The following is a 26,426-nucleotide window of genomic DNA, read 5'->3' on the forward strand; positions in this document are numbered from 1 at the left end:
GCCCTGCTCTCCGTGGTCCCGGCTCCGAGGTAGCGGCGGCGGCAACGTCTCCGTGAGGAGGCGCGCGGGGCCATGACGTCAGCGTCTACAAAGGTTCGACCTCCCTCGCGGACAGCGCTCCCTGGCGGCCACGGGAGGGCGGGGCCCCCAAGTTGGCTCCCGGCTCTTCCATCCCGGGCGAGGGGCGGGCGGGAGTCCAGCCTGGGGTGGGGCTAGGGGCTCCGGGCGGTCCGGCGCGGCACTGTGCGCCGGCCCCCCGTAATGCTGCCCCGCCCCCCAGGTTGGAGAGATCTTCTCCGCGGCGGGCGCCGCCTTCACGAAGCTCGGGGAGCTGACCATGCAGCTGCATCCCGTGGCCGACTCTTCCCCCGCGGGGTACGTGAGCCCGGGCTGGGAGATGGACGCTGAGAGCGGACGCTGGGTCTCGATCACAGACACCGACACTCTCTAGGGCAGGGACAGATGTTAGTTTCCCTTTGTGCCTGGCACAGCGCAGAGTAGGTGTTAATAAATGATTGTTGAATGAATGAATGACAGATAAACCACAGACCGAGGCTCATAATCCGGACTCATTTCACAGCTCTACCCTGCTGTGAACTGGTAGACCATAGACCGCCACCACTACCCACACCACACCACCCCCCAAATCATGTGGAATTCTGTCAGACTGCAGCAGACTGTGTTTAGAGGCTCTGTCTGTAAGACCCCCACTTGTTGGATGGGTTTCAGTGGGCTGTGTACATAAGCAGCTGTTTCACGTTGATGGGGGAGAAGTTTTCTTCTAAGGTGGCGGTTGTTACAATATCGTGTGGTTGGGGGTCCGCAGGGTTCCCACGGCGCCTTAAGAATTTTGTTTTTTGCTTTTGTTTTTGTTTTTCTAAGGAGGACCTCTTTATGCAAGGGGCCCCAGGCATCGCGGGGAGGAGGCTGGTTGCTGTGGAATGCGTAGCCTGTGGGCTGGCTCCACACCCCTCTTCCTCCCACTTTCGCTATTCCCTTCTCCCCTTCTGACAGTGCCAAGTGGACGGAGACGGAGATAGAGATGCTGAGGGCTGCTGTGAAGCGATTTGGGGACGATCTTAATCACATCAGCTGTGTCATCAAGGAACGGACAGTGTGAGGGAGGGTTGGCTGGCAGAGAAAGGGCGGGTGGGCAGCTTTCTTCCTCCATACCCATTGTTCCATCTTCCTCAAACTCCCTTCCAGCTCAACATCTTTCCTACTTTGTTGCTAGTTTTGTTAGCAACAAAGTCCCTGGAGAACTGAAAGAATAAAAGAATTGTCACAATTGGTCAGAAGTCACTAAAATGCTGTGGTGATCAGGACCTTACAAGAATTTGATTTTAGGTTTCCAGAGACACCCAATAATTGAATTTGGTAATAGGAAGTCCCTGGTTATTTATACAGATCTTTTGAGACTCTACTGTGGTGTTTCCAGGGATATTATGGTTCTGAGCTAGTGGATCAGGATCTATTAATAAGTCTCAATGTCCCGGTAGGTCACCCAGGCTTACCTGGTAGCCTTCCACATTCATACATCTCTCCCAGAAGAGAAGTAGAAGACGGGCCTTTCCCACTCTCAGTTGGACTCCACTCTTCAGGCTCCATTTGCCCTAAGTGACTGCAAGGCTTCAGGAAAACGAGGACCCTAGCAAAGAGTCGGGGCCCTCACCTGGATTCTTATGAAGGGGCTCCCCAGTGTTCTTTCAGAGTTGCCCATTGCCCCTGTCCTCCCCTCCCTGCTTCCCTTAGCCTCTCTGATGACTCCCTTCCTAGCTTGCTCTCTCTTCTCTTCAGGGCTCAGATAAAGGCCACCGTGAAACGCAAGGTATATGAAGACTCCGGCATCCCCCTTCCAGCTGATTCACCCAAGAAAGGGCCCAAGAAGGTGGCATCTGGTGTCTTGTCGCCTCCTCCAGCTGCCCCTCCACCAAGCAGCTCCAGTGCCCCTGAGGCCGGCGGTCCCCCCATAAAGAAACAGAAGGCTGGTAAGGGCTGTGGAGTTGCTGCCTGGGGATTAAAGGTCCCATCTGAGGTTCAGTGAGAGAGTTGGGCTTGGGTCAAAGGACAGATCTCTTTTCCTCTCCCAGTGAAGGTTCCCAGAGGGTGGCTGGGGTAGGGGAGGGAGGGAGGGAGGGAGAGCGGGAGAGCTTGAAACTTGGGGAAGTGGGCGGGTTGGGGGGGACCATCAGGGAACCTAGAACCTAGGTTGTGCCCCTCTCCCAGATGTGACACTCAGTGCTCTGAACGACTCGGACGCCAACAGTGACCTGGTGGATATCGAAGGGCTAGGAGAAACTCCTCCAGCCAAGAAACTCAACTTCGACCAGGGTAGGAGTCCTCCTCCTCCCACAACGGCTGAAGGGGTGGGGGAGGGTCTTAGCAGGATCCCCCTCCCAGGGGCTGTGGAAGAGAAGGTTCCCTCCTGTGCATGCAGGGGATTGGGTCTGCAAAGAGCTGGTGCTCTAGGGAGGTGGGAGTCATACTTGGGGCTCGCCCCATCTCGGCCCATTTTACTTCCTGTTCCAGACAGCCTGACCCTGGATTCTGGCCTTCTCTTGACCTCCGCTGATCCTCCTCTGCTCTCTTGCTGAGCCTTCCACCTCTCACCCCTCTCACTGTTCACCCTGGACCTGTGGACCGGTTGGGACTCTGAGCAAGGCCTGCATGAGAGAGGGTGGAAAGGCTGCCGGGTGGCCCACCTTGCTGTTGCTGTATGAGCATCTTCCTTCAACCCCTATGACCCCCAACTGATGGACATTTTTATACGGAAAACAGTAAAGATCTCCCTCTCAGCTTGGTGCCTTCAGCCTGACATTACTGGAGTGCAAGGGACACCTCCCTCTCTCCTTAGACCCCGGGGCTCAGCCCCTCCTCAGCGGCTCTCACCACCCTGCCTGGAGCAGCACAGCCAATATTGGCAGGCTTTCTTCCCAGTGCCAATATTTCTGTGCTGCTAGAGCCAGGGGAGCTGGGTGTGGGCAACAAAGGCTCCACTTTGCTCTCTGAAGGCAGCACTTACTCCGGGGTCTCTGGCAGGCAGTACTCCTGAGACTACCCTGGGGATTTCAGAAGGGCAACTTCCAGTGATTTCACACCTCCATTTCCACCCTCATCCCCCACCCCCGCCACCTCACCAGAAGGCCCCAGATGTTTTTCGTGTCGCTTCTCCAGGGTGGCCTCCCCGGCCAGGCCTCAGCGGTGCCTCCCCCACCCTCGCTCTAACACCACAGTGTGGTTTGGACGTGGCCACAGTGCCGTACAAACCACAGTGTGCTGCTGGGGCGGGAGCAGGACTGGGGTGGGTTGAGAAGAAGGGAGCACGAGGCAGTGCTGTGAAGACCCCTTCTTGGGGCAAACATGGCCCCAAGAAGCGTTGGGGAAAACAAGAAACCAGAGCTAGAAGCTGAGCAGGCAACTGGAGGGAGAGGGGCCTAAGGGGTGAGCTCGCAGTGTAATAAGACTGGAACCATCTTCCTTGTAGGAACTCTGCTCAGGGGATCCCTAGGGTGGGGTCAGAGGCAGAGGAAGCAGGGAATGACTGGGGGGGACCAACAGACTGCCTCTCGACTCAGCAAGGGCAGGGACCCAAGGCTTCCTGTGTCCGTTCCTCCCCTCCCTGGGTCAGAACCCAAGAGAAAGCAAGGAGAGACAGAAGGCCAAGGACAGCAGGGTTGGGAGTTGGCAGTCCAGAGGTGGTGGGGCCGGAACATGGTCGGGAGAGGGGGGCCGGAAGTCGCCCTGGGCCCTGGGCCTGCCACAAGATGGAGGCCAAAGGCAGGAAATGGAGGCCAGGGGGAAAGGGGAGCAGCAGGGCACAGGAAGAGGGCCATCTGGACCTGGGGGCCAGGTAGTCCACCCCCAGCACTGTCCCCACTCCCCGTGGACCCCCAGGACCCAAGTCCCACCCCCCGCAACAACCCCCCCCAGCCCCTTCACCAGGCCCAGGAAGGCAGGCCCACCCCAGAAAGCCACGTTTAAGCTGAGACAAACATGCCTCTCCCCACCCCCACCCTAGGCCTTCCCTCAGCCTTTTTCTCCTGTCCAGGACTTGATTTTTAAAAAACACCCACCAGAAAGCAAAATCCAAGGGCCAAGACCCCTTCCGCAAATCACAATAACATCCCCTAAAACCCAAAAGTTATCCTCCTACCTCCCATCCCACCCTTTACCACCCCCACCTTCCGACACACCCCCCAAAACTCTTAGCAATCAAAAAGATCTAAGATGGTGGTGTAAGCAGAGTTTTCAGGCCCCGGGGGATGCCGGACCCCCTCGGTCGAGACCCCTATCTGTCCAGCATCAAATCCTGCCAAGGCCTTCTGCTCCTCACGCCACCCCCCGTACCCCCCAAACCGAACAGCTGCCCCCAACTCCCATCCTCGGCAGAGCCTTTGTGGGGATGAAACAGAAATCAAACACTATACTAACGGCTGGGGATGTTGGGGGTCCCTCTGGCCTGTCTTTGGTTTCCATCTGGGGGACTCCAGTTTCGGGGTGTAAGAGAAAGCCTCTCCAATCATCCCCCCAGTTTCAAGGCTGACAAAGCCCGACCCCACCCCAACACGCACCTCCAAACCTCCCCCCCAACCGCCACGTCTCTCCTGAAAACAGGGGACACTTTCCTCCCCACTTACCTCAGCTACTCTCCCCTGAGATCCTGGTCCCCTATTTTGAAGGGAACAAAATTTGGGGTGCATCCCTCACATTTGGGGTGCAGGAGAAAGGAGCCGCCCCAGTCGCATCGCTGGCCTCCTTCCTCTCGGCTGGCTCAGGGAGTGGGGAGTGCCCTAGGGAGGGGGGACCCCCACAAGAGAGCACATGAGGGGGCTCCTCCACTCCCAGTCAGAATTGGGGACACCCCCCCCCCCAAACCCGTCCCAGCCCATCCGTCTCCAACTCGGCGGGAGAGGCAGCTGCAATGCCCCAGTCAGATTCCCCCAACACTACATTCCTCACCCCATCTAGAGGGGTCCCGGGGGCCCCAAAAAATCCCAAAAAAATCTAGGATGTTGGCTGGACGGTTCTGGACTAGCTCCCCAAATTTGGGGTCCTCAGATGCCCCCGTTTTTTCAGGAAAATTCCGTCTTTCACCTGCCTCCCGCCAGCCCTGCTCTGTCCCGATGCCAATTTTGGAAGTCACTCCCTCCTTCCTCCTCCCCGTCTCTCCAGGCCCCCCCCCACCCCCCCGCTCGGGGGCTAGGGTCCAGGACACCTGGCTTCCAGGCCGGGGGAGGGGGGCACTCCTCGAAGGGCTAGGGGCCAGGAGGTCAAGCTCATAGCCCCAGTCTTAGGGAAGCAGGAAAGCCCGATCCTCCCTTCCCCTCCCCCCTGGCTGGTCTCCGTGGTGGTTTAGGAAAGCCTGGAGGATTGGAATCTGCCATTGCTGTTGCACAGGCAGTTTTTTTCCTTGGGTTGGGGGGGTGGGCGGTGGGAGGGAGAGAGGGGAGGAGAGCCAAAGAGAGCAGGGACCGGGGTGTGCAGAGCTGGCCTGGATTACCCCCCAGCCCCTGCTGCCGTGGGGAACCCCCCCCATCTCACCCACACTCCCAGTCCTCTGTCTGCTTTCTGTTTGGGGCTCTTATCCCAGAAAATCAGGGTACAAGATTCCCCTCCTTGTACCTCACTACCACCTCTCCTTGCACAGTTCCAACAGACTGCCCTAGTCAGGGGTGTCCACTTTACCACAACACACTCCATTTCCCCCCCATCTGCCCCCAAACCAAGGTATGTGCCCTTAAGAAATTGGGGTTCAGAGTTTGAAACCACCTTTTCTCCCTCAGATCTATCCAGGCCACATAGAAATAAGGGGAGATACACTCCCTTTCCGAATTTCGTCCTTCAAATCCTGGGAATATTTGGAGGTTCACTAAAGAAAGAGACTTCTAGAATCTGGGGTGAGCGGGAGCTATAAGCAAAGGACATCCCAAAGCAGCATCATGGTCCAAATTAAGTGAACCCTAAAATCAATCTCGCCTCACGATCCATCACTCAGTTACACCAAATGCACCCAAAGAGTGGCAAAACACCCCAAAATAAGGACACCCCAAAACTTTAGTCTCCTACCCTGGGCCCTCATCTTGTTTCTCCCCCTGGAAAAAGCCTCCTGGCTCTCAGTGCATACACAGAAATATCCCCCTCCTCAAAGTAAGTTTGCACAACATTCAAATATAAAGCTTTGCTCCCCGGCAAGGACCCACAACCACAGAAGGCCTTCAAACTTGCTCCCAGGTTCCTATTACGTTCCACCTCAAGCTAATAAAAACCCCAAATTGAATTTCATGTCCCCCCAAATATAATCTGAACCTCAAAACTTATCTGGCACCCCAAAACAGACTGCACCCCAAAACCAGCAGAATTACTCCACTTGAAATCAGATTGTCCACATACACTGATGACTATGAATCCCCAAAGCAAAATCCTCATCCACCTCTGAAAAACACCTAGCAGGTTCCCCTGATATTTCAAGATGACAAGCTCCAAATTGTGGGTGTCAGAACCCCTAGAACTAACTAACGTAGCTTCAAAATCAGCTCCATACCTCAGACTTACTACTGGCCCTCAACCCTGAATGCAGGCTTCAGGGCCCAGAACAAACTAACTCAACACCCCATAGTAAACTTGCACCCCACAATTGACAAATTGACCAGACAACACAAAAGTAACTCCATCCTGATATCAAAGGGAGCCCCCAGTCTAACTCCCACCTCCAACTGGGCAGAGACCAAAGCAACCCTCATTTGCAAAAGCCACCTCACCACGGTGAATCCCCAGTGGTTCCCCATTCCCAGTTTCTCAGCAGTTCTTTCCTGTACCCAAATAAAGACACCCTCACGTCTGAAGGGGAGGGCCCCAGGCCTCGATATGCAGCTCCACGGATAATGGTCAGTCATTACTGGGCAACGGTAGACTCTCCTGAGCCCAGATGCAAGTCCCGCTTTGCAGCTGAACTCAGCTCTTGCCCCACTTCTCCAAATGAACCTTGCCCCACCAACTCTCCCCAAACAAAATACGAGGGTGTGACCCGTGCTTATCTTCCAGATCAGGGACTTAAATTGGGGTTATCAGCCCCTCCTGCCCTCTCTCCCTTCTTTTACCCTGAGACCCTCCCTGTTTCCCCTCTGTCTGTTCACTGCACCCAACTTTCATATTAATGTTCACTAAAAAGTCACCTCTAAAGACGGATAATAGTATCTAGCTTAAAAGAATAGAAACCCTGGGCTCCCAGGACTCAGATCCCGCTCCTTGTCCCACTCATTTCCCTTGTTCCCAAAGCCCGCGGATTTCTCACCCCAGATAGGAAACCCATCCTCGGAGGAAAGTCCCCTCTGTCGCCTAACTCTCCCTCCCTCCGCCCAACCCTAGTCCCCTGGACAAAATAAACCAGAGCAAAGAGGGGGAGAACGAAGGTTTCAGCCGCTCAGACCTAATCGATCCTGCGCCCCCGTTTGAGTGGACCCCCAGCCGGGTGGAGAAGACGGGCGAGGCGAGGCTAGTGCTCGTCCGCCCCCTCGTGGAAGGAGCCAAACATTGCCGAGCTTTGCCTACTTGCCGCGCTGGACCCCGGCGTCCCGCCAGCCTCCAAGCGTAGCCGACGGGCGGATGCCCGAGGCCCTAAAGATCTGGGACTGGGGGAGGGCGAAAGGGCTTTGGGCGGGAGTCTGTCTCGCTGGATCCCTAAAAGGATTCAAAAGAGAGTCGGGAGCGAAAGACCGGACCCTAGGTCTCCTGAGCGTCGTCTCTCGGCCCCCACCAGGGGCTTTCCCCACCTCCTCGAGGGGAAGCAGCTGGCGGAGCCGTCCGGTCGCAGGACAATGGAAGGAAACGAACTAGAAATCATATCCGCCCCCTCCCTACCGCGCCCGGCCAGAGCCCCTCTTTTGCAGGCCCCGCTAGAGGAGCCTGTTGAATGACCACACCCTCCCTCTGTCTGAGACCCCACGGGAGCCCACTATCACCTCCCCAAACCTAGTTCCTATTTGGGCTCCCCTTTATCTCCCTTAGTACCGTACACTGGAAGGGGGAGTTTTGCTGTATTCACTCTCCTGTAACAGGTTCCTTCCTAAAGCCAACACACCAATTGTCGCTGTCCCAGGCCCCCCGACGACCCAGGTCACCCATATTTCCAATCTCAATATCCCCAACCTCCTCCCCAATTCCAATGTCCCATCAGTTCCACTTTCAGTGGCCCAAGACCCCTTACGTTACGACCACCTAGTGTTTCTGAGGTCCCGCCCTGGAGCCGGAGACCCCGCCCCGGGTTCGCCATCTGGAGAGCGAGGGAGGAAGGAAGGATACAGACCCAGGCGTTCACCCCACCTCCACCCCCGCCCCCGACATCCCGGCCAGATAAAGGAGCCGAGGCCAAGAGGGGAGAGAGACCCCGCCCCCCTTGAGAAGAAAGCTGAAGCCCCTGCAGGACGGGGGTAAGAACCAGAGACTGAGGGAGCCAGACTCCTGGGTCCCCCTAAGAGGGTTGGGGCTTGTTGATGGTAAGAAGACAGAGGCCCAGAAATTGAGCTAAACTAGGGATCCGGGACTAGAGAATGGACTTTCGTGATTCGGGGAAGGGAGCTTCGATTGGGATTTGGAGGGGTGTGGACCACGGGTCATCTGGGGTCTCCGGGCAGGATCGGACTCCTGAGACCAGGCGCGCGGTGGGGCAGAGGGGAAATGGGGGTGCTGGAAGGGCACTGGGAGTCTAAGTAAGGGCGCTGCGGGCCGGATTCCTCACACTTGCCATCGACGCCGCGGTGTGGGAACCTTCAACTCGCTCCAAGCGCTGTGGAATCTAGAGGAGGAAAGCGAGCGATGCTGTGGTTGAGGGTAGAAAGAACAAGATGAATTAAGTGAGGCTGCGTGAGCCGGGGCCGGGGGCTTGGCTCTAGCTGCACCTCAGCAGGAAGAGGCAAACTGCGGAAGGGCAGGCGTCTTAGGACGGCCTGGATCCCTGAGCCCTCTCCTTGGCACCCGCAGGCCTGCGTCGCAATGGGCTCCACCGCTGCCCCGGAGGGAACGCTGGGCTACGTCCGCGAGTTCACTCGCCACTCCTCCGACGTGCTCGGCAACCTGAATGAGCTGCGCCTGCGCGGGATCCTCACTGACGTCACGCTGCTGGTTGGCGGGCAACCCCTTCGAGCTCACAAGGCAGTTCTTATCGCCTGCAGGTTCGAGGGGTGGCTCAGGGGTGGGGTGGGACCAAATGGAAAAGGGGCGGAGCCCGAAGGTCTTTGGGAGGGAACCCGAAGCCAAACCTTCCAGAAGCAGGAGGCGGGGCGTCCGCGAATTGGGGGCGGGGTGAGAGTGGGGGAGGCGGGGCTTTGTACAGGGGCGCGTGTCTCCCTTGGTTCCCCAGCCCCTAAAATGACCTATCTTTCCTCTCTCCAGTGGCTTCTTCTATTCAATTTTCCGAGGCCGTGCAGGAGTGGGAGTAGACGTGCTCTCCCTGCCCGGGGGCCCCGAAGCCGGAGGCTTCGCTCCTCTTCTGGATTTCATGTACACTTCACGCCTACGCCTCTCTCCGGCCACTGCACCAGCCGTCCTTGCGGCCGCCACCTACTTGCAGATGGAACACGTGGTCCAGGCATGCCACCGCTTCATCCAGGCCAGGTGAGGGAGCCCCAACTCGGTGTTCCTCATGGGTGAAGTGGCATCCTAGGTGTCAAGGGCAAAGGCCAAGATTAGGAAATAGCACTAATGTCCATCGCACTTTTCTCAGCTATGAACCTCTGGGCATCTCCCTGCGGCCCCTGGAGGCAGAACCCCCCACGCCCCCAACGGCCCCTCCGCCAGGCAGTCCCAGGCGCTCCGAAGGGCACCCAGACCCACCTACTGAGTCTCGCAGCTGCAGTCAAGGGCCCCCCAGTCCAGGCAGCCCAGACCCCAAGGCCTGCAACTGGAAAAAGTACAAGTTCATCGTGCTAAACTCTCAGGCCTCCCAAGCAGGGAGCCTGGCAGGGGAGAGGAGTTCTGGTCAACTTTGCTCCCAGGCCCGGCTCCCCAGTGGAGATGAGGCTTCCAGCAGCAGCAGCAGTGAAGAAGGACCCATTTCCGGTCCACAGAGCAGGTACAGAAACTGGAACCCCCCGCAATTTGTAGAGGCAGCCTCAGCTCAGAGGCACAGCCATTGGGCCTGGGTGGTCAGGAACAGGGAGTGAAGGAGTGGGCTTCAGAGACACCAGCTCACCTTAAGGAGTTGGCCAGAGGTCAGGCTTACTCTGTAGGGTGGGACTTGGGCAGTGAAATTGGACATGGCACATTGGTCCATAGTGGCTCACCTCCAGAGGGTAGGCCTATGGCAACAAGTCTTCCAGGGGAGAACCCCACCACTGCCGCCGCCATATAATCTCTCCTAACCCTTGTCTCTGGGCCTTGACATCTGCCTAGGCTCTCTCCAACTGCTGCCACTGTACAGTTCAAATGTGGGGCTCCAGTCAATACCCCCCATCTCCTCACACCCCGGGCTCCAGAGACCACTGGGTCACACTCTGGGCGGGCTCATCCACCACCAGGTAAGAGCCCCTCCTTTTACCCCCTTCTTGGATTTTCTCCCATGGCTGCTCAAGGCCAGTTTAAAGGCCCAGTCCATTTCCTGCTGATTAGAATCACCTAGGGAGCTTTTAAAAATCCCATTGCCCAGGTCACACCCCATAGATCAGAAAGTCTGCAAGTGGGAGCCTGGCATCAGTACTTTTTAAAGCTTCCAGTGAAGAGCACTGTTTGGGAACTTCTGGCCTATTTCCATCCAGGCCTGAGTGGTCAGCCCAGCTGGAAGCAAGGCCTCTCTGGCAAGCTGTCATCCAGAGTGGTGCAAGAGAGGAGAGAGAAACAGAAGCTTCCACCCACGAGTAGGGGCCTCCACCTACCACCACCGCTATTGGAGTGATTAGCAGAGTACTCTGGAATCAGACAGACATGGAGTCAGATCTTGGCTTGTCCTCTCAATAACCATGTGACCCCAAGCAAGTCAAATGAGCTCCAGAAGCCTTAACAGTAAATTGGGAAAAAGAAAACCCGCTACCGTGTGGTTTGAGGATTCACTGGTATTGTCATTACCCACCACCCTTCCCAGGAAGTGAATTTTTCAGCTGCCAGAGCTGTGAGGCTGTGGCTGGGTGCTCATCGGGGCTGGACCCCTTGGCTCCTGGGGATGAGGATAAGCCCTACAAGTGTCAGCTCTGCCGGTCTGCCTTCCGCTATAAGGGCAACCTGGCCAGCCACCGCACGGTGCACACAGGTAGGGGAGGAGCAGGGAGAGGGCCCTGGCCTTGGTGCCCACAGCCGTCCCCTGATAGAGTCCCTGACCTCCCTTCCTCCCTGCCTCCAGGGGAAAAGCCCTACCACTGCTCCGTCTGCGGAGCCCGCTTTAACCGGCCGGCTAACCTAAAAACGCATAGCCGCATCCATTCGGGAGAGAAGCCCTACAAGTGTGAGACGTGCGGCTCGCGCTTTGTACAGGTACGGCGCCCGTTTCAGAGACGGCTCGCAGGCAAATTTCCGAGAGGGCGAGGTGGGCCGAATGGGGAGGGTTCTGTCCCTCCCATTGGCGCTGTCTGAGGTCCCCTCCTCTCCCAGGTAGCGCATCTGCGCGCGCACGTGCTGATCCACACCGGGGAGAAGCCCTATCCTTGCCCCACCTGCGGGACTCGCTTCCGCCACCTACAGACCCTCAAGAGCCACGTTCGCATCCACACGGGAGAGAAGCCGTACCACGTGAGTACCCGACCTGGCTTGACCCAAAGCCTTGGAATTACCTTCCGTTTACCGAGGGGCGGAGCTCTGAAAGGAGACGGCCCAGCGGTTCTAGACCTCTTCGAGGTGGGCGGTGTCCTTGTGAGTAAGGGGCGGGGGCCGAGGGTAGGGGTGGCAGGTATAGAAGTTAGGCTCCTGGACGGGGCGCTACCCTCCTGGAGAGGAGCTGACGGATGGAGAAAGCTTTGCTGAAGAGGGCGGGGCGTAGCTCCTAGGCCTTCCCCTGAGGATTTGGGAGCATGTAGGGACTAAAGAGCTTCTCTAAGATAGAGTGCTGGGCGGTTCTCCTTTGCTCAACACCTAAAAGGTGGTCGTGGTTGGGGAGGGACCTGACTCAGCTGTCCTCCGACAGTGCGACCCCTGCAGTCTGCATTTCCGGCACAAGAGTCAACTTCGGCTGCATCTGCGCCAGAAACACGGAGCTGCTACCAACACCAAAGTGCACTACCACATTCTGGGGGGGCCCTAGCTGAGCGCCTGCCCAGGCCCCACTCCCTTCCTGGAAGACAGGAAAGCTGCGGCTCACGCCTGGGTTCGCTGTCAGGCTTGGGCATAGGGGTGTGCAAGGGCCCTCGATGTCAGCGACTTGCCACCACCTTAATTTCTCACTGGGGAGAGCAGGGGTGGCAGATCCCAGCTTGATCTGCCTTTGTTTTGCTGGTCAAAACCTCTTCCCCACGATCACAATTGTTTCTGAGGAGAGAACAAGCTAGGAGCTGGAGGAGGGGAGAGACTGGAGGCCTGGTTTCCACCTGCAGCCCCCATCTCATCCGGTTTATCTGTAAATATAATTTATTGAGGCCTTTGGGTGGCACCAGGGCCTTCATTCTATTGCATTTCCCATGTCCCTCTTCCACAAGTGTGATCAAAAGTGACCTGAAACACAGAATGTGAGGTCATGGCTCTGCCGGCAGAGATTAGCACTTGGCTGCCTCCTTTGGCGTGAGTGTTTTGTATTATTATTGTCATAACTTTTATCTTTAGGGTTGTTCTTTTCCTATTTGCTTGTTGGTTTGTTTCAAATGGAGAAAGGGGTTCTCTTGTCCTACCCCTCCAATTCTAGGTCTGGAAACGTAATTTGTTCTAGGGCAGCTCTGGGAACATGTGGGTTTATGGAATCGGGTCAGGAACCCTCTCTGGTATTCTGAATATTGTAGGTTTTCTAGCAGGCCAGCACTGGATTAGACTTTTTCTGTTCTTCAAGGGTTACAGGAACCTATGGTGAGCCTGAAGTGGAGGTAATAAGTACCTCCTAGAGGCAGTGGGTGTGGGGCCTTTGTCAGTCTTGGAACTGGGGTGATGATTACAGAGGCTTTCTCTTATGTTCCTAACTGTCCCATTCGTCTGATCACCTAGGTCTGGCTCCACTGTGTCTGTTTGATAGAACTCACCCAGGAGCTTGAGTTGGGCCCACAATCCTCCCACTAGGGCCCGTTCTTAGCACTGAGTTGATCCCTCCATGCAGGAGAGATCTGAAATTCCTCACCAGAGATGATGCAATCTTTTCTGATTCTGCCCAGTCTCTAAGAATGTTATGACCTAGGGGAGAATTATGAAACCCTTTATCTTGACTAAACAGTAAAGAGTATGACTCATCCTTTACTGCAGAGGTGTCTGGGTTTGAATGTTCCTTGGGGTTCTACCTGAGATGAACCTCTTCTTCCTTTAGTAGGTTTTCGGACATCTTCTGGCAAGTGTCCAGATTCCAGAAACTTCTTTGCCTCTAGAAGTCACAGCTGCTTGGTAACTTTCTTACCTTAGAAAAGCTGGGTCTGTGACCTGGTCTTCCTGTCACTGCATTCCTGTCCGGAACCAGTGAAAGCACTAGAACCTTCCACAGGGAGAGAAAAGGGGTTGAGTTCCACTATGGATTTTCTGTAGTTTGGGATAATGATCGGAATTACTGTTGGGATTAGAGATTTAGAAGATTTAAAAGACTGACTGATGGACCCTCTAGTTGACCAAGTATCCAGGTAGGATTAAGAGGTTGGTTGAGGGGCAAAGTCTCTGGTGTAGGCCAAGTAGGTAGAAGGTTAGGAATGGGTTGCTTCTTAACTGTGTGGAATGTCTGGAATGTTAGATGATACTCTGAAGCCTTGATTTACAGTCCTGCCCCTGTTGCCCTGGGGGATTAGGGACATGGGGTGGAAGGTAAAAAGCACTTTGAATTTGTAGGGTGGAGGTTCCTCAAGACAGGTCAGTACTAGTGGCTGTCACTTGGGGACTGGTGAGAGAGCTACTCTTCTCCCTCTTTGCCTCTTACTCTCCACTGCAGAATTGAAGGAGGTAGGGAAAGCAGAGGAGAGAGCTGAGAAGGAACCATGATTTTTTTTTTTTTTTTTTTTTTTTTACCAGATTGGATGGGCAGGTGGAGAGTGCCAAGGGGTGGAGATGTTAGATCTTGCAAGATCAGAATCATGGAATAAAGAAGCCTCTCTGTGCTGCCTGTTGTGTCCTGGGTTCTTGCCTGTGGGGATCTGGGGACTGAGGGTTCTGAAGCTGGGGAAAGAGGGTATCCTATCCTTCCTGGATACCATCTTGGATTCTGTGCCCATCCCACTGTCCCATCTCACCAGACATTTTAAGTGGCCCTTGTTCTCCCTTTCCCTGCCCTTGCCTTCCGGATCATTGTGTAGGAACCAGTGACTTCATGAAGTTTCTCCGGAGCCACCTGCATCCTACTGCTCTGAAGTCACTTCCTGCCTGAGGTGTGGAGGCAGCAGGGAGAAACCAGGAAGCCACTAATAATACCAACATGTTGCGGGATGCATCTGTGCAGGGGAACTTAATGCCTGGACACCCTCTACCACCACAACCACCACAGAAAATGGATAGGACTTGGGTGCCATAAGGATAATAGGAGCTGGAGGTGGCAGTGAGAAGGCTGTGTGGTTAGAGCCAGCGTGCCAGCTCTACCCCTCCCCCAGCAGTGGTGTCTTGGAATCCATCCAGTGCCTAGTACACACTTCTCTCCCACCCTTTCCCCTGTCCTGTGTGTGTCATGGGTGCACAGCCTTGTTCTACCCAGAGGTTAAGGGGTCACTAATTCTGATAAGTGGACTTAAATTTTGGACTTAAATTCCTTTTGGACTTAAATTCCTCATCCATGAAATAAGTCCATTAGCATGGAAGGAATAAGTTCCTTCCAACGTTTACAGTTTGTGGTTGTGCTTCTTAATCTTTTAAAACCCATGACCTGGGTTAGATTTTTTTTTTTTTAAGCACAAAACAAAGAAACTAAACTAAAACCTTCCTTCCCCTCCCACTGTAGCTTATCCCCTGTTTAAAATAAGACCAGCTTAAAATAAAATAAGACCAGCTAATATTACTTAACTCCTACTACGTGTCAGGCCCTAAACTAAACATTTTAGTGTATAGATTTTCTAATTCAACTCCCCTGACAACCCTAAAAGTAGGTACTGTCATTAGCCCCAGTTTACAAGTGGGGAAACCAGCTGAGAGGTTCAATGTCTTGACCAGGTTAAGAAGTGATGAAACCAGGATTGGAACTGTGATTTGATTCTAAAGACTGCGCTCTTAACCCCTCTGTTATACAGCCACACCAATTTCTACATCTTTGGTACAGTCCCCACCAGCCAAAGTTCTAACTCCACTTAAAAAAAAAAAAAAAGCTTCTTGGTATGATTACTTTTATTTCCCACGTATAAAATTATACGGCTCAATATGCTTTTTTAAATTACACAGCCTCCCTCCCCACCCCAGCCCCACTTGTCTGGGTATGACCCCTTGAGTTCAAATTTCAAGGTCAGTGTCCTAAGGATCTTGAAGCCAAGTCATTAGTGCTCTATAAGGCTGGAGGAACTGGGTACTGGTTGGGTAGGAGGGGCTGATTGCGCCAGTGGTCATGGCTTGTCTCTAGTCTATGCCATCATGAGATCAAAAGCTGTGATTAGGAAGTGGTTGTTACTAGAGGTCAGAGGAAAATGTTCCAGCCCCACTGAAGACGAGGGCTGGTGGGGCTCTGAGTGAGCTCAGAGTTGCACTTCCTCTCCCGTTATTTTTGGTCTCTGTGACCCGTAGGTTTCCTGTTAGTGGGAACAGAAGGGACAGGAACGAGTTCCCAATACAGAAATCAACGCCAAGAGTCCAAGAGCCCAGTCTCCTCTCTCTTTCCTTGGCCTTTGAACCCACTCAGGAATCCAGGCATCTAGATTCTAGTGGCCTCAGGCGCTTGGCCAGGTATTTTATCTTATCTCATAATCCCTCCGCACCACCCACCCCACCCCCGCCCCGCTTTTCAGCTCCCGGGCCCCTCATCAAGCAAGTATGTGTTTTCCCCTCCTGAACCAGTTTACCAACTACTAACGCCCACGGACTCCTTACGTGCGCATCTCCGTGCTGAAATCTGGTCGAATTGGCCCGCTAGTTGGACAGGAGACCGAAGCTACCTCCTGGTTGGTTCCTGGGTCACCTAGGGCCCGTCTATTTAGCCTGCTAAAGTCCCCTCCTCACGCCTGCGCCCCACTCACTGCCCCAGAACAGGTTCTAAAGCCCGCCCTGCCCTTATGGCTCCGCCCCCTTCTGAGGAGTCCCGCGTTCTCATTGGTGAGCTACAGACAGGGATGTTGGCCGGGCTGGCCAGGTGCAGACACTTCCAGTGATAAGATAGATAATCCACCCTGAGACCTCAGGGATGGGGCCCAAACTCAGTGCTGCCCCCTGGCTCCTAGACCGAAAGTCAGCCCTCTCCTCCGTCTGTCCCGCCCAGGCCTCGACTCTCGACTCACGGCCGGCGGAGCCACGCCCCCCGGCGCTGAGCGCAGGGCCAAGCGCCCGCCTGGTCTCCCTACCTATATCGCCCCCGCTAGGGGAAGGGCGCAGGCGCCTCACGCAGCCTCTCTGCAGCTTTCAAGCCCTCGTTGGTACTTTCCTCTCTACCATCCTCTCCTCCCTGCTCGGCTGCGAGTGGTCCGGCTGGGTGGTGGGCAGAGGTGGAACGTCCTGAGCCCTGCTCCGGAAGGGGCTTAAGGCGGCAGTCCTGTTACCTCCCAGATGGCACTTAGGGCCGAGCCCCCCGACGGGGGCTGGGGGTGGATGGTGGTGCTCTCAGCGTTCTTCCAGTCGGCGCTGGTGTTCGGAGTGCTCCGCTCCTTCGGCGTCTTCTTTGTGGAGTTTGTGGCTGCGTTTGAGGAGCCGGCAGCGCGAGTCTCCTGGATCGCCTCCATAGGAATCGCGGTGCAGCAGTTCGGGAGTGAGTGCTGCGCCTGGGTCCAGAGTCCTGTGACCCTCGACCCTCGGAAGGGAGAGGAGATGCGGGGACGGTAAAGGAGATGGTGGGGGTGGGGTCAGTGCTGGAGAAGGACGCCTGTGATCTTCTCTCAGAACACTTCCTCTTCTCCAGGCCCAGTGGGCAGCGCGCTGAGCACCAAGTTCGGGCCCAGGCCTGTGGTGATGGCTGGGGGCATCTTGGCTGCGTTGGGGATGCTGCTCGCCGCCTTTGCTACCTCCTTAACCCACCTGTACCTGAGTATTGGGCTGCTCTCAGGTGAGACCCTGGGCAAGGGCGGGTCAAAAGTCTGAGTCTTTTTGGCCTCTGGACTTTTACCTTCTTCCAGCTCCTTCCAAAAGGCTTAGGGAGACGCTGAGAGAAAGTTTTGGCTAGCACCTGTGCCCAGAAGGCAATTTTGTTTTTAATTACATCGGTTTATTTGTGGCTGCGTTGGGTCTACGTTGCTGCGCGTGGGCTTTCTCTAGTTGCATCGAGTGGGGGCTACTCTTCGTTGCGGTGCGACGGGCTTCTCTTGGCGGTGACTTCTCTTGTTGCGGAGCACAGGCTCTAGGCGCGCGGGCTTCAGTATTTGTGGCATGTGGGATTTATAGTTGTGGCTCGCGGGCTGTAGAGCGCAGGCTCAGTAGTTGGGGTGCACAGGCTCAGTTGCTCCCTGGCCCTTGCTCCTTCCCAGACCAGAGCTCGAACCCGTGTCCCCTGCATTGGCAGGCGGATTCTTAACCACTGCGCCACCAGCAAAGTCCCCCAGAAGGGAATTCTTAAGAGAGGTGACTAAAATGATAAACAGGTTAGGGGAAATCAGGAAATTCAAAGACACAAGCCCAGGGCTAGTGGGACTGGAGTGTAAAAGGAAGAATTACTGTAAAATTGTGTCAGATGTGAAAGCTGTGAAATAGATATCATTATCCTATTTACAGATGAGGAAAGGCTTTAAGCTTATGCAACTTGGCAAGTGAAGTTCACACAGCCAGAAATGGTAGAGCCCAGGTCTAACTCCAGAGTTCTATGGTAGTTAACTTTGCAAACATTCCAGAGTCCCATAAAGTATATTACCGCCATTTTGCAGATGAGATTGAGGCTAGGAGATTAAGTAAATAGACAAGGTCATACAGCTAGCAAGTATCAAGCTAGGATTGTAATTTACACCTGTGCTACATTCTGCTGCTGGGCAGTGTTGGGATGATTGTGTGCCCTGAGCTCCTTATGGGTCCCTCAACCCCCATTTCTTCCTTTTTGACAGGATCTGGCTGGGCCTTGACCTTCACTCCCACCCTGGCCTGCCTGTCCCGTTACTTCTCTCGTCGGCGATCCCTGGCCACTGGGCTAGCACTGACGGGCGTGGGCCTCTCCTCCTTTGCTTTTGCTCCACTCTTCCAATGGCTGCTCAGCCAGTACGCCTGGCGGGGGGCCCTGCTGCTGGTGTCTGCCCTCTCCCTCCACTTGGTGGCCTGTGGTGCTCTTCTCCGCCCACTCTCCCTGGCCGAGGACCCTGTCGTGGGTGGCCCTGGGGCCCAACTTGCCAACCTTCTCCATCATGGCCCCTTCCTCCGTTACACCGTTGCCCTCACCCTGATCAACACTGGCTACTTCATTCCCTACGTGCACCTGGTGGCCCATCTTCGGGACCTAGATTGGGACCCACTGCCTGCTGCCTTCCTACTCTCAGTGGCGGCTATTTCTGACCCTGTGGGGCGTGTGGCTTCTGGGTGGCTAGGGGATGCAGTCCCAGGGCCTGTGGCAAGACTCCTGATGCTCTGGACCACCCTGACTGGGGTGATACTGGCCCTGTACCCTGCAGCTCAGGCTCCCACAGCCCTGGTGGCTCTGACTGTGGCCTATGGCTTCACATCAGGGGCCCTGACCCCAGTGGCCTTCTCCGTGCTGCCTGAACTGGTGGGAACTGGAAAGATATACTGTGGCCTGGGACTGGTGCAGATGGTAGAAAGCATCGGGGGGCTGCTGGGGGCTCCTCTATCAGGTAAGGGGACTGGGATTTCCAGGTGGGTGCGGGCTGCCACGTCATACCATTCAGGGAGGGAATTGACATTATAGTTATGTGAATACTGCCCTCTGGTATGGTACATACACAGCCTGCATGGTCAACCACAGCAGCCCTGAAATGGGTCCGAAGTGGCAGGGTACCTACAGTTGGGGTTTTCAGAGGACCTGGTCAGACCTGGCCAGACATAACATGCCAGTGTCTGCCTTTTCCCTTGGCCCACTGGGCCCCAGGCCAGGGGTCTGAGCCATCTGGTCAAAGTTCTCCAGGCTCCTGATGCCAGAACCTTCAGACCCTTAACATTTTCCTAACTATTAACTGAAGGCATGGAAGAGAAGGCCACAGCTACTGGAAAGAAAGGCACAAGTGTGCCTGACTCCATCCGGATCCCCAAATCCCCACTGGCTGGTTCAGAGATCCTTTCTGAAAGCAGGAAGGTGGTTGAAATGGCCTTTTGAGGCCCCTGGGAAGCCTGAGTTCTCGAGCTCATCCAGTCCTACCTTGAGAGTTCTAATTCTCCAAGATGATGGGTTAAGGATTATTTTCTTCCCTCCACCCCAAAATGTGTCTGAGTCCCAGGAAACAGATCACCCATGTGTATTCTTTTTCTCTCTTGAATCTAGGCTACCTCCGGGATGTGACAGGCACCTACACAGCTTCTTTTGTGGTGGCTGGGGCCTTCCTTCTTGCAGGGAGTGGAGTTCTCATCACTCTGCCCCACTTCTTCTGCTTGTCAGCTCCTACCTCCAAGCCCCAGGACCCTGTAACAGAGGCACTGGATACCAAAGTCCCCCTGCCCAGGGAGGGGCTGGGAGAGGACTGAACTCCAGGAAGGGGGAGTCAGACCCAGAAACCCAGGGGTTGTTGGCTCCAGGTCTTCTGCCCCATCTTGGCACCCACAGAACCACAGTGCCTTAAGCATCGTTATCTGCCTCCTCCCCCCCAGAGCAGGCCTGGGGCTCCTGCGATGTGTGTGCCAACCCTTTGTATTTTGTCTTATCTCTTCTTTGCTCGCACAACCTTTTCTGAAGGATCCAGGAGTTCAGCCTGCTCCACTGAGCTGTGAATCGACTGTGGAAACTCAAAGGCCAAGAGACTTATCATGTTTTACATGTGATCTCTGGTGTTGCCTCCCACATTTCTTCCCTGAAGACAGATCTTTGGGAAAGAGGGATGCCCCTTTGAGATAAAACTGAATAAGAAAACCGGACAATAATCAGAACCTCAAAAAGAATTGGGTCCCATATGCCTGGGTTGGCTGAATGGGGTCACGCTGGGGACTGGAGGGGAGGTATCCAGGAGCTCTGGTGACCCAGAGCATTTAACCCTGGACTCTGCTCTCTGGATCACAGTTCCTCCTACTTGCCCACTGACCTCCCTCTTTCCCACTATCCCCTGTAACTTAGGAAAGAAATTAAGAAAATGGTGAGGGACATGCGGGGGGTGCTAGCTGGGGAGGGGGAGATAAAGCTAAGAGAGCTGAAGTCTGGGTCTGGGATTCTTATGTTTTCATCAGGCCAGTAGAAGGAGACTGAAATGCAGGAGAGAGTTATCTGGGAAATGAGGATGGGGCAGCTAGCACCCATGAGCACCCCCCTCCTCCAACAAACTGAAGCTGATAGGCAGACAGTTTCTCAAAGATTTCCTGTTATAATGGCAAGAACTTGGGCAAAGAGAAACGGACTGACTAGACAAACACCCTTCCTGCCTCGCACGGCTTAGGGGGATCCTGTTCCTATCAACCAGCCTTTTTGGATATTTTAAGTAGAATGTTTGCAGCATCCTAGATTGCCTAACAATTGGAGATTGCCTAACAAAAGCAGATAGAAAGCCTTTATTGGGGGCGAGGCTCAAACAAGAAAATGGTCAACAAGTGCTGTCCAGAGTGGAGTGAGGGCCTCCTGGGGGGAGCAGGGCAACCTGAGGGCTGGGGAGCAGCTCCCCCCTCTCAGGGGGTGGGGTGCCTGGACGTGAGGCTGGACGGCAGGAGGGCAGCGCACTGGGCAGCCCCATGTAGATGAAGCTGCCAGAGAGGATGAAAGAGCTGCACACGAGGAAGGAGGCGGTGAAGTCTCCTGTCTCATCCCTTAGGAAGCCTGAGAGGAGGGGGAAAGGAACTCAGAGGCCTCCGTGCCCAGGTGCAGAGGAGGGGTGCGAGCGGATCTGCTGGCTCAGGCCCTTACCTGACAGGGGAGGGCCCAGAAGCCCCCCCAGGCTCATCAGCATCATCACCAGCCCGGTGGCCTGCACCACACCGCCGACGCCCACCAGCCCCGGGAGCACGCCGAAAACCAACGGGGCGTAACTTCCGGCGCTCAGCCCGTAGGCCCCAGCCGCGGCCAGCAGGGGGCCCCCCCAGCTCTCCTCGTTCCCCACCACCGGCACCAGACCCACCGCCAGCAGCCCTAACCCTGTCAGGGCCCCGAACATCGCCAGCAACCGCGGGAGGGGCACCCAACCCTGGTCCGCCAGCCACCCGCAGAGCAGCCGGGCGCCCGCGTCCCCCACGGCAGCCACCGTCACCACCAGCACCGCCCCATACCCCCCCAGACCCCGATCTAAAGCGTGAGGGGCCAGGTGCACGTAGGGGACGAAGTACCCGCCCCCCACCAAGGCCGTGCCTAGAGCAAAAACTAAGAAGGCCCGGCGTGTGAAGAGACCTAAGCCGAGGGCAGCTAGCGGGCTTCGGGGTGGGCCCAGGGGGTCTCCAGGGAGCGCCAGGGGTCGCAGCAGGGCGCCACAGGGGGTGAGGTGGAGGGTAATGGAGCCAAGGAGGAGCAGGGCGCCCCGCCAGCCGAAATTATCGAGGAGGAGCTGCAAGGCGGGCGCCAGAAGCAGCGAGGAGGCCCCGTTGCCCGTGAGTGCCAGCCCCACGGCCAAGACTCGACGGCGGGAGAAGTAACGGGAGAGAGTCCCGAGGGCAGGGGCGAATACCAGGGCCCAGCCGGAGCCTGCGAATGGATAGGACCGGGTGAGGACAGGAGCTGGGGATGCCTGCCCCCACCATCCCAGCTCGGCTGCTCGCAGGAGAACCTCGCGCCCTTGGCCTCCCGCTCCCGACACGCTCTATCTCCACCATCACCCCTGAAGAACCCGGGAATCCCTCTCTCCTCACCAGCAAGGACGCCCAGGCCAAGGTAGAGGTGCAGCAGACTGCGGGCGAAAGCCGAGAAGACGAAGCCGAGCGAGGTGAGGACGCCCCCAACCATCACCACGGGGCGCGCCCCCCAGCGGGTGCTCAGGGCGCTGCCCACTGGGCCTGGAAGGAGGCGGAGTCAACGGAAGACACGCTCCTGGACCCCCAAACTCGCTCCAACACTTCTCATTGGCTGTTTGCCTGGCCTAAACTTCTCCCCCTGCCTAATAGCCTCTCCGCCTTGACCTCAAGACCCACTATATTCTAGAACTTAGGTACACTGGTCGACCTTTCTTACGTTGTCTGGTAATCAACCAGGTGTGTCCCCCACCACTGCACTCATGGCCCCTCCACCCCGGTTTCCGCCTCCCACCTCGGGGCCCCCCCTCACTGGCTGCCTGCTGCACGGCCAGGGCCAGGGCGCTGACCCACGCAGTGTCCTGAGCGCTTCGGTCAAAATGCTCCGCGAGGTCAGGGAGGGCGAGGCCCAGGGAGCGTAACAGTCCGTAGGAGAGCCCATTCACCGCGAAGGCTGCGGCCGCCACCACCCAGCCCCAGCCCCCGTCCGGGGGTCCGGCTGGCTTGGGGGTCATCACCGCCTGGAGGAGGGGGACCACCTGTGAGAGAAGTCTCCAGGTCTGTGCCTCCTTTAGGGACCCGGGCATCCCTGAGATCCAGCTTCTGGCTCTTTGCCCAGGGTGGGCACGTCACCCTGAGCACGACAGGACGGAGACGGAGGAGCCTAGGGACAGAACTCCCGGGTTCGCGCGATCCCGGGACGGGATGACAGCCGGATCCCCCAGGCCTGAGACTCCCCCTCCCACACACCCGTCTCCCTTACCCGACCTCTCCGGGCGGTGCGGGGAGAGGAAGGGCTCGGCCCGCTTTTCTCCCTGCTTCCGGGGCGGGCGGGGCCCCAGAGGGAGCAAATGTAGAGATGGAGCCCAACTTGGACGGGCTCTCAAGGTAAACAGAGAGCTCCACAGGGGGGCTGAGCCACCTGGGACGGGGGGGGGTACGGAGGCGGGGGCGAGCTGAGACAGCCAATCCGCCGAGCCGCGGGTGAGGCCAGACGCCGAGTCCTACGGGGATTGAATTATCCACTTACACCCCCAACCCCGGGGAAGGGAGGGGTGAGGAATGAATGCCGCCACGCCCACGCCCACGCACCTGCCGCCGGCTGTGCACCCGGGAGACGCGTGGATTGCAACCTCCAGCCTGCCCAACGTCGGTAGGCAACGCACGGAAATAGCGGTAGTCCTCCCAAAGCCTGAGTGGATGAGTACTTTCGTTCTCAGGGAACGTTGCTGGAGAACCTGGTAAAAGCTCTCGGATGTTAAATCACCTCCACGGAGTGTGTGTTGCGTGCTTAACAATAATATGCCCTCAGGGACGGCGAGAAGGAAGAGGACTTCCTTATGATGGGCCAGGGACATGTACACATGCCATCTTTCATCTTCACAATCACCCTGTGAAAAAGATGTTCTTCCCATTTTACAGATAAGGTAACTGAAACTTAGGGAGGTTAGGTGACTTGCCCAAATCACTCAGCTTAAAAAAAAAAAAAATGGTGGAAATATTTGAATTTGGGTCTGTCCAACTGCGGAACCATACAAGAAGAACAGACCTAGGACTGAAATAGAATCCGCCACCATGGAGGGAAATGGCCTGGAGACAGTTTGATGCCAAACTGACCTGGAAATGGTAGAGCCTTTGCAGAGCCAGAGAGTTTATGATTCTGAGATAGGGGTTACTGGGAATACAAAGGATTCTTGAGGTCAGAATCGCTGAAGAGTTAGATTAGAATTTTAAAAACAAAGTTAAGAAATCCGATAATTGAACCCAGGTATTGGTTTCTTGAAAAAATTTTCCTTTTTACATTAGGATTAAGTTTACCATTAATTTACTTCAGCTGTTTGATCAAGGGATGTGTTCTTTGATTTAATTTTCCAACAGTATCAGAGAAATTGGCAGTTTACAGTTTGGTGTATGCAACATCCGAAAGCCACATGGTGGCAGTGTTTCCTAATGGTTGAGAACGTTTCTACAAATAAAGAAAAGAAAAACAGCTTCTTAATCAGTGAAACTGTAAACCTAACAACATGATCTTCGAGGGCTCTCCACTGCCTATAGGAGGTTAAAAAAAACAACAAAATTCTCTACTTTGGGCATAAGGCCTTTCACAATCAAAGGTAGACCATCTTTCCATCCCATCTCCCTCGCCTCTCTCCTACACCCTTCCATCAGCCGCCTGTATGGACATGCCTAGCTTTTTCTCACTCCTAAAGTTTTGAATATGTCATGCCCTTTGTTTGAAATGGCCTGGATGGGGTACAGGAGCCCTGACACACACACCCTAGGAAGGTGGTCTCACCAGCTTCCCTAGCTGGGTGTGCTGTTGTGAAAGGCACCTGGGAGACAGAGGCAGCATATCTTCAGCCAGGGGGAAGGCACGGAGCCCACTTCCCGACATGGCCGGTGAGGACTCTGCTCCAAGCTGAATGAGGCCAAGTGAAACAAATCACTCCCTCTCCATGGTGAAGGAGAAATGCAGGGCAGTCAAAGAGGAGACTGGGTCCTCAGGGTCTGGGAGTGACACTGCGCACCTTTACAGGATACTTATGAACCAACAGGGCATCCCAGAGCCTGGGGCTACGGTGATTGGCTGCGAAAGGGCACGTTCATCTTCTACCTCATGTTCCCTGTATTCTTAGCCAACAGTGAGCCCTGAGGGAACTCACGATGGAAACAGGATGCCCCTGTCAAACCATCAGACACTGCAGCCCTCCACCCCCAACAGTGCACCCTGAGGAGACTCAGGATGAGAAAGCCCAGGATACGGGCCCCAGATGGCTGAGGTGCGTATCAAAGGAATGATTTCAGTGAGCCCAGACTCTTGCATCTTCCCATACATGGAAAAGTGCTAAATTCCTTAAGATATCTGGTTTTCTTTAATTGACATTAATCTTTTGATGTTCCGACTACCTGGTCTTTGTTGCAAAAACTCCTGGATATCCTGGCTCCGCCCCTTGCCTCTTTCGGAGCAATCTCTGAGTTTTATCTGCCATACTGTGTCCCGGGCTTAAGTCCTCAGTTTCGTCTGCTGAATAAAACATAACTCTCAACTTTTAGGTTGTGCATTTTTCTCAGTCAACAAGCAAATATAGCAGTGAGGTTGGGAGAATGAATTCCCAAGCTAGACTTTGTGGGTTTGAAGCCCATCTTTGCCACTTATTAGCTGTATTACTGTAAGCAAGTTATTCAACCTCTCTGTGCCTCAATTTCTTCATCTCTAAAATGGGGATAATAATAGTAGCTACCTGATAGGATTGCTATGGGAATAAAATGAGACACTGTGTATACATGTATGAATAAGGGACTTAGAACAGTGCCTGGAACATGATATATGTCAGCCCCTCTTGCACCCCTGCCCCTTCCCCACTGGCTACACCTACTGATGCCTCAAGGTTAAAGAACAACATTGGTCTGGTGAGTTCTCAGTAGAACTACACAGCTTTATAAGACGTGAATGGCTACAAAGAGAGGTTAAATGGATTTTTTCTCTTAGTAGTGAGTGGTTTTCTTAGCATTTTCCAAAGTTTAGGAGAAAATGCTGGTCTCCCTATCTCAACTCTAAAAACAAATGAGAAGAAAAGGAGTCAAAATAAGTTTTGTTCATTCGCTTCCTCATACAAAATATTTATAGACACCTACCATGCCAGATGCTCTGCTTAGGGCTAGGGATACAACTATGAATGCTACAGTCTCTCCCCTCCAAGCCCCCACAATCAAATTAAGAGAAAAAGTGAAATAAAGACATCTCAACACAACGAAAGGGATGCAGACACCATAGAGTGGTGCATGGGAGGAATTGACTCATTCTGCTTGGGCCTGCTGGGAAGGCTTCACAGAAGAGGAGCTCTTTGAGCTGGGTCTTGAAGGATGAGTAGGAGTTTGCCAGATGGCTGTGTGGGCAGGGGCATTCCAGGCAAAGGGAACTGCCTGTGGAAAATCACAAAGGCATGAACCAGCTTGGCACATTGTTTATTGTTTGGGGAGCTGTAAATAGCCACTGTGTGGAGAACAGGGAGTGTGTAGGAGAGTAATGTAGGACGAAGCTGCTGGGGCAGAGGGTCCCATCATGAAAGGCCAGGCCAAGGAATTTAGATGTTTTCCCGGGGACTGATTCTTCTCAAAATTACCCCTGAGGCAGCAGTCACTAATATCCACTAATACTGGAAGCTGATCACAGAGGGAAGAGGACTCATACCAGAATCAGAAGGGTCAGG

The 26,426-nt window shown here is 55.0% G+C and overlaps 4 protein-coding genes and 1 long non-coding RNA gene across 7 annotated transcripts; 3 read left to right on the forward strand and 2 right to left on the reverse strand.

Annotated features, from left to right (window-relative positions):
- Positions 1 to 19: 19 nt before the first annotated feature.
- BACC1 (BPTF associated chromatin complex component 1) lies at positions 20 to 2,789 on the forward strand. Of its 3 annotated transcripts, none has more exons than XM_082860645.1 (6): positions 20 to 93; positions 281 to 375; positions 1,015 to 1,116; positions 1,798 to 1,988; positions 2,227 to 2,331; positions 2,530 to 2,789. In XM_082860645.1, the coding sequence occupies exons 1-6, from the start codon at positions 73 to 75 to the stop codon at positions 2,592 to 2,594; spliced, it is 579 nt and encodes a 192-aa protein (XP_082716771.1). In that variant the 5' UTR covers positions 20 to 72; the 3' UTR covers positions 2,595 to 2,789. The 3 variants fall into 3 exon arrangements, with proteins under 3 accessions (XP_082716771.1, XP_082716772.1, XP_082716773.1); XM_082860646.1 differs by having other exon boundaries at positions 2,534 to 2,789; XM_082860647.1 differs by lacking the exon at positions 1,015 to 1,116.
- LOC309975484 lies at positions 647 to 4,886 on the reverse strand. Its single transcript, XR_014326946.1, has 3 exons — positions 4,638 to 4,886; positions 1,515 to 1,648; positions 647 to 1,262 (listed from the first exon to the last, which is right to left on the reverse strand). It is a non-coding gene; the product is annotated as an uncharacterized lncRNA (long non-coding RNA).
- Positions 4,887 to 8,988: 4,102 nt separating this feature from the next.
- Positions 8,989 to 12,484, forward strand: BCL6B (BCL6B transcription repressor; the record flags this gene model as incomplete). The annotated part of the gene is made up of 8 exons (XM_082860686.1): positions 8,989 to 9,167; positions 9,388 to 9,609; positions 9,719 to 10,066; positions 10,387 to 10,511; positions 11,072 to 11,236; positions 11,327 to 11,457; positions 11,575 to 11,712; positions 12,104 to 12,484. The coding sequence occupies 8 exons, from the start codon at positions 8,989 to 8,991 to the stop codon at positions 12,218 to 12,220; spliced, it is 1,425 nt and encodes a 474-aa protein (XP_082716812.1). The 3' UTR covers positions 12,221 to 12,484.
- Positions 12,485 to 16,705: 4,221 nt separating this feature from the next.
- SLC16A13 (solute carrier family 16 member 13) lies at positions 16,706 to 19,946 on the forward strand. The gene is made up of 4 exons (XM_082860062.1): positions 16,706 to 16,963; positions 17,114 to 17,257; positions 18,243 to 18,980; positions 19,625 to 19,946. Exons 1-4 carry the CDS (start codon positions 16,765 to 16,767, stop codon positions 19,822 to 19,824), a joined length of 1,281 nt encoding a protein of 426 aa, XP_082716188.1. The 5' UTR covers positions 16,706 to 16,764; the 3' UTR covers positions 19,825 to 19,946.
- A 921-nt stretch (positions 19,947 to 20,867) lies between these two features.
- Positions 20,868 to 22,736, reverse strand: SLC16A11 (solute carrier family 16 member 11; the record flags this gene model as incomplete). Its single annotated transcript, XM_082861152.1, has 4 exons — positions 22,529 to 22,736; positions 22,117 to 22,260; positions 21,185 to 21,952; positions 20,868 to 21,097 (listed from the first exon to the last, which is right to left on the reverse strand). Exons 1-4 carry the CDS (start codon positions 22,728 to 22,730, stop codon positions 20,868 to 20,870), a joined length of 1,344 nt encoding a protein of 447 aa, XP_082717278.1. The 5' UTR covers positions 22,731 to 22,736.
- Between the last annotated feature and the right edge of the window lie 3,690 nt (positions 22,737 to 26,426).

The sequence above is a fragment of the Leucopleurus acutus genome (genome assembly GCF_964270905.1).
Source record: "Leucopleurus acutus genome assembly, chromosome: 19".
Taxonomy (NCBI): domain Eukaryota; kingdom Metazoa; phylum Chordata; class Mammalia; order Artiodactyla; family Delphinidae; genus Leucopleurus; species Leucopleurus acutus.

Excerpts from the sequence above, each read along its gene's own strand:
- SLC16A13 (XM_082860062.1), top strand. The coding sequence starts at position 16,765 with ATGGCACTTAGGGCCGAGCCCCCCGACGGGGGCTGGGGGTGGATGGTG. Across the intron at positions 17,258-18,242 it reads GAGTATTGGGCTGCTCTCAG|GATCTGGCTGGGCCTTGACC; the intron begins GTGAGACCCTGG and ends CCTTTTTGACAG. Across the intron at positions 18,981-19,624 it reads GCTGGGGGCTCCTCTATCAG|GCTACCTCCGGGATGTGACA; the intron begins GTAAGGGGACTG and ends TCTTGAATCTAG.
- BACC1 (XM_082860645.1), top strand. The coding sequence starts at position 73 with ATGACGTCAGCGTCTACAAAG. Across the intron at positions 94-280 it reads TGACGTCAGCGTCTACAAAG|GTTGGAGAGATCTTCTCCGC; the intron begins GTTCGACCTCCC and ends CCCGCCCCCCAG. Across the intron at positions 1,989-2,226 it reads CATAAAGAAACAGAAGGCTG|ATGTGACACTCAGTGCTCTG; the intron begins GTAAGGGCTGTG and ends CCCCTCTCCCAG.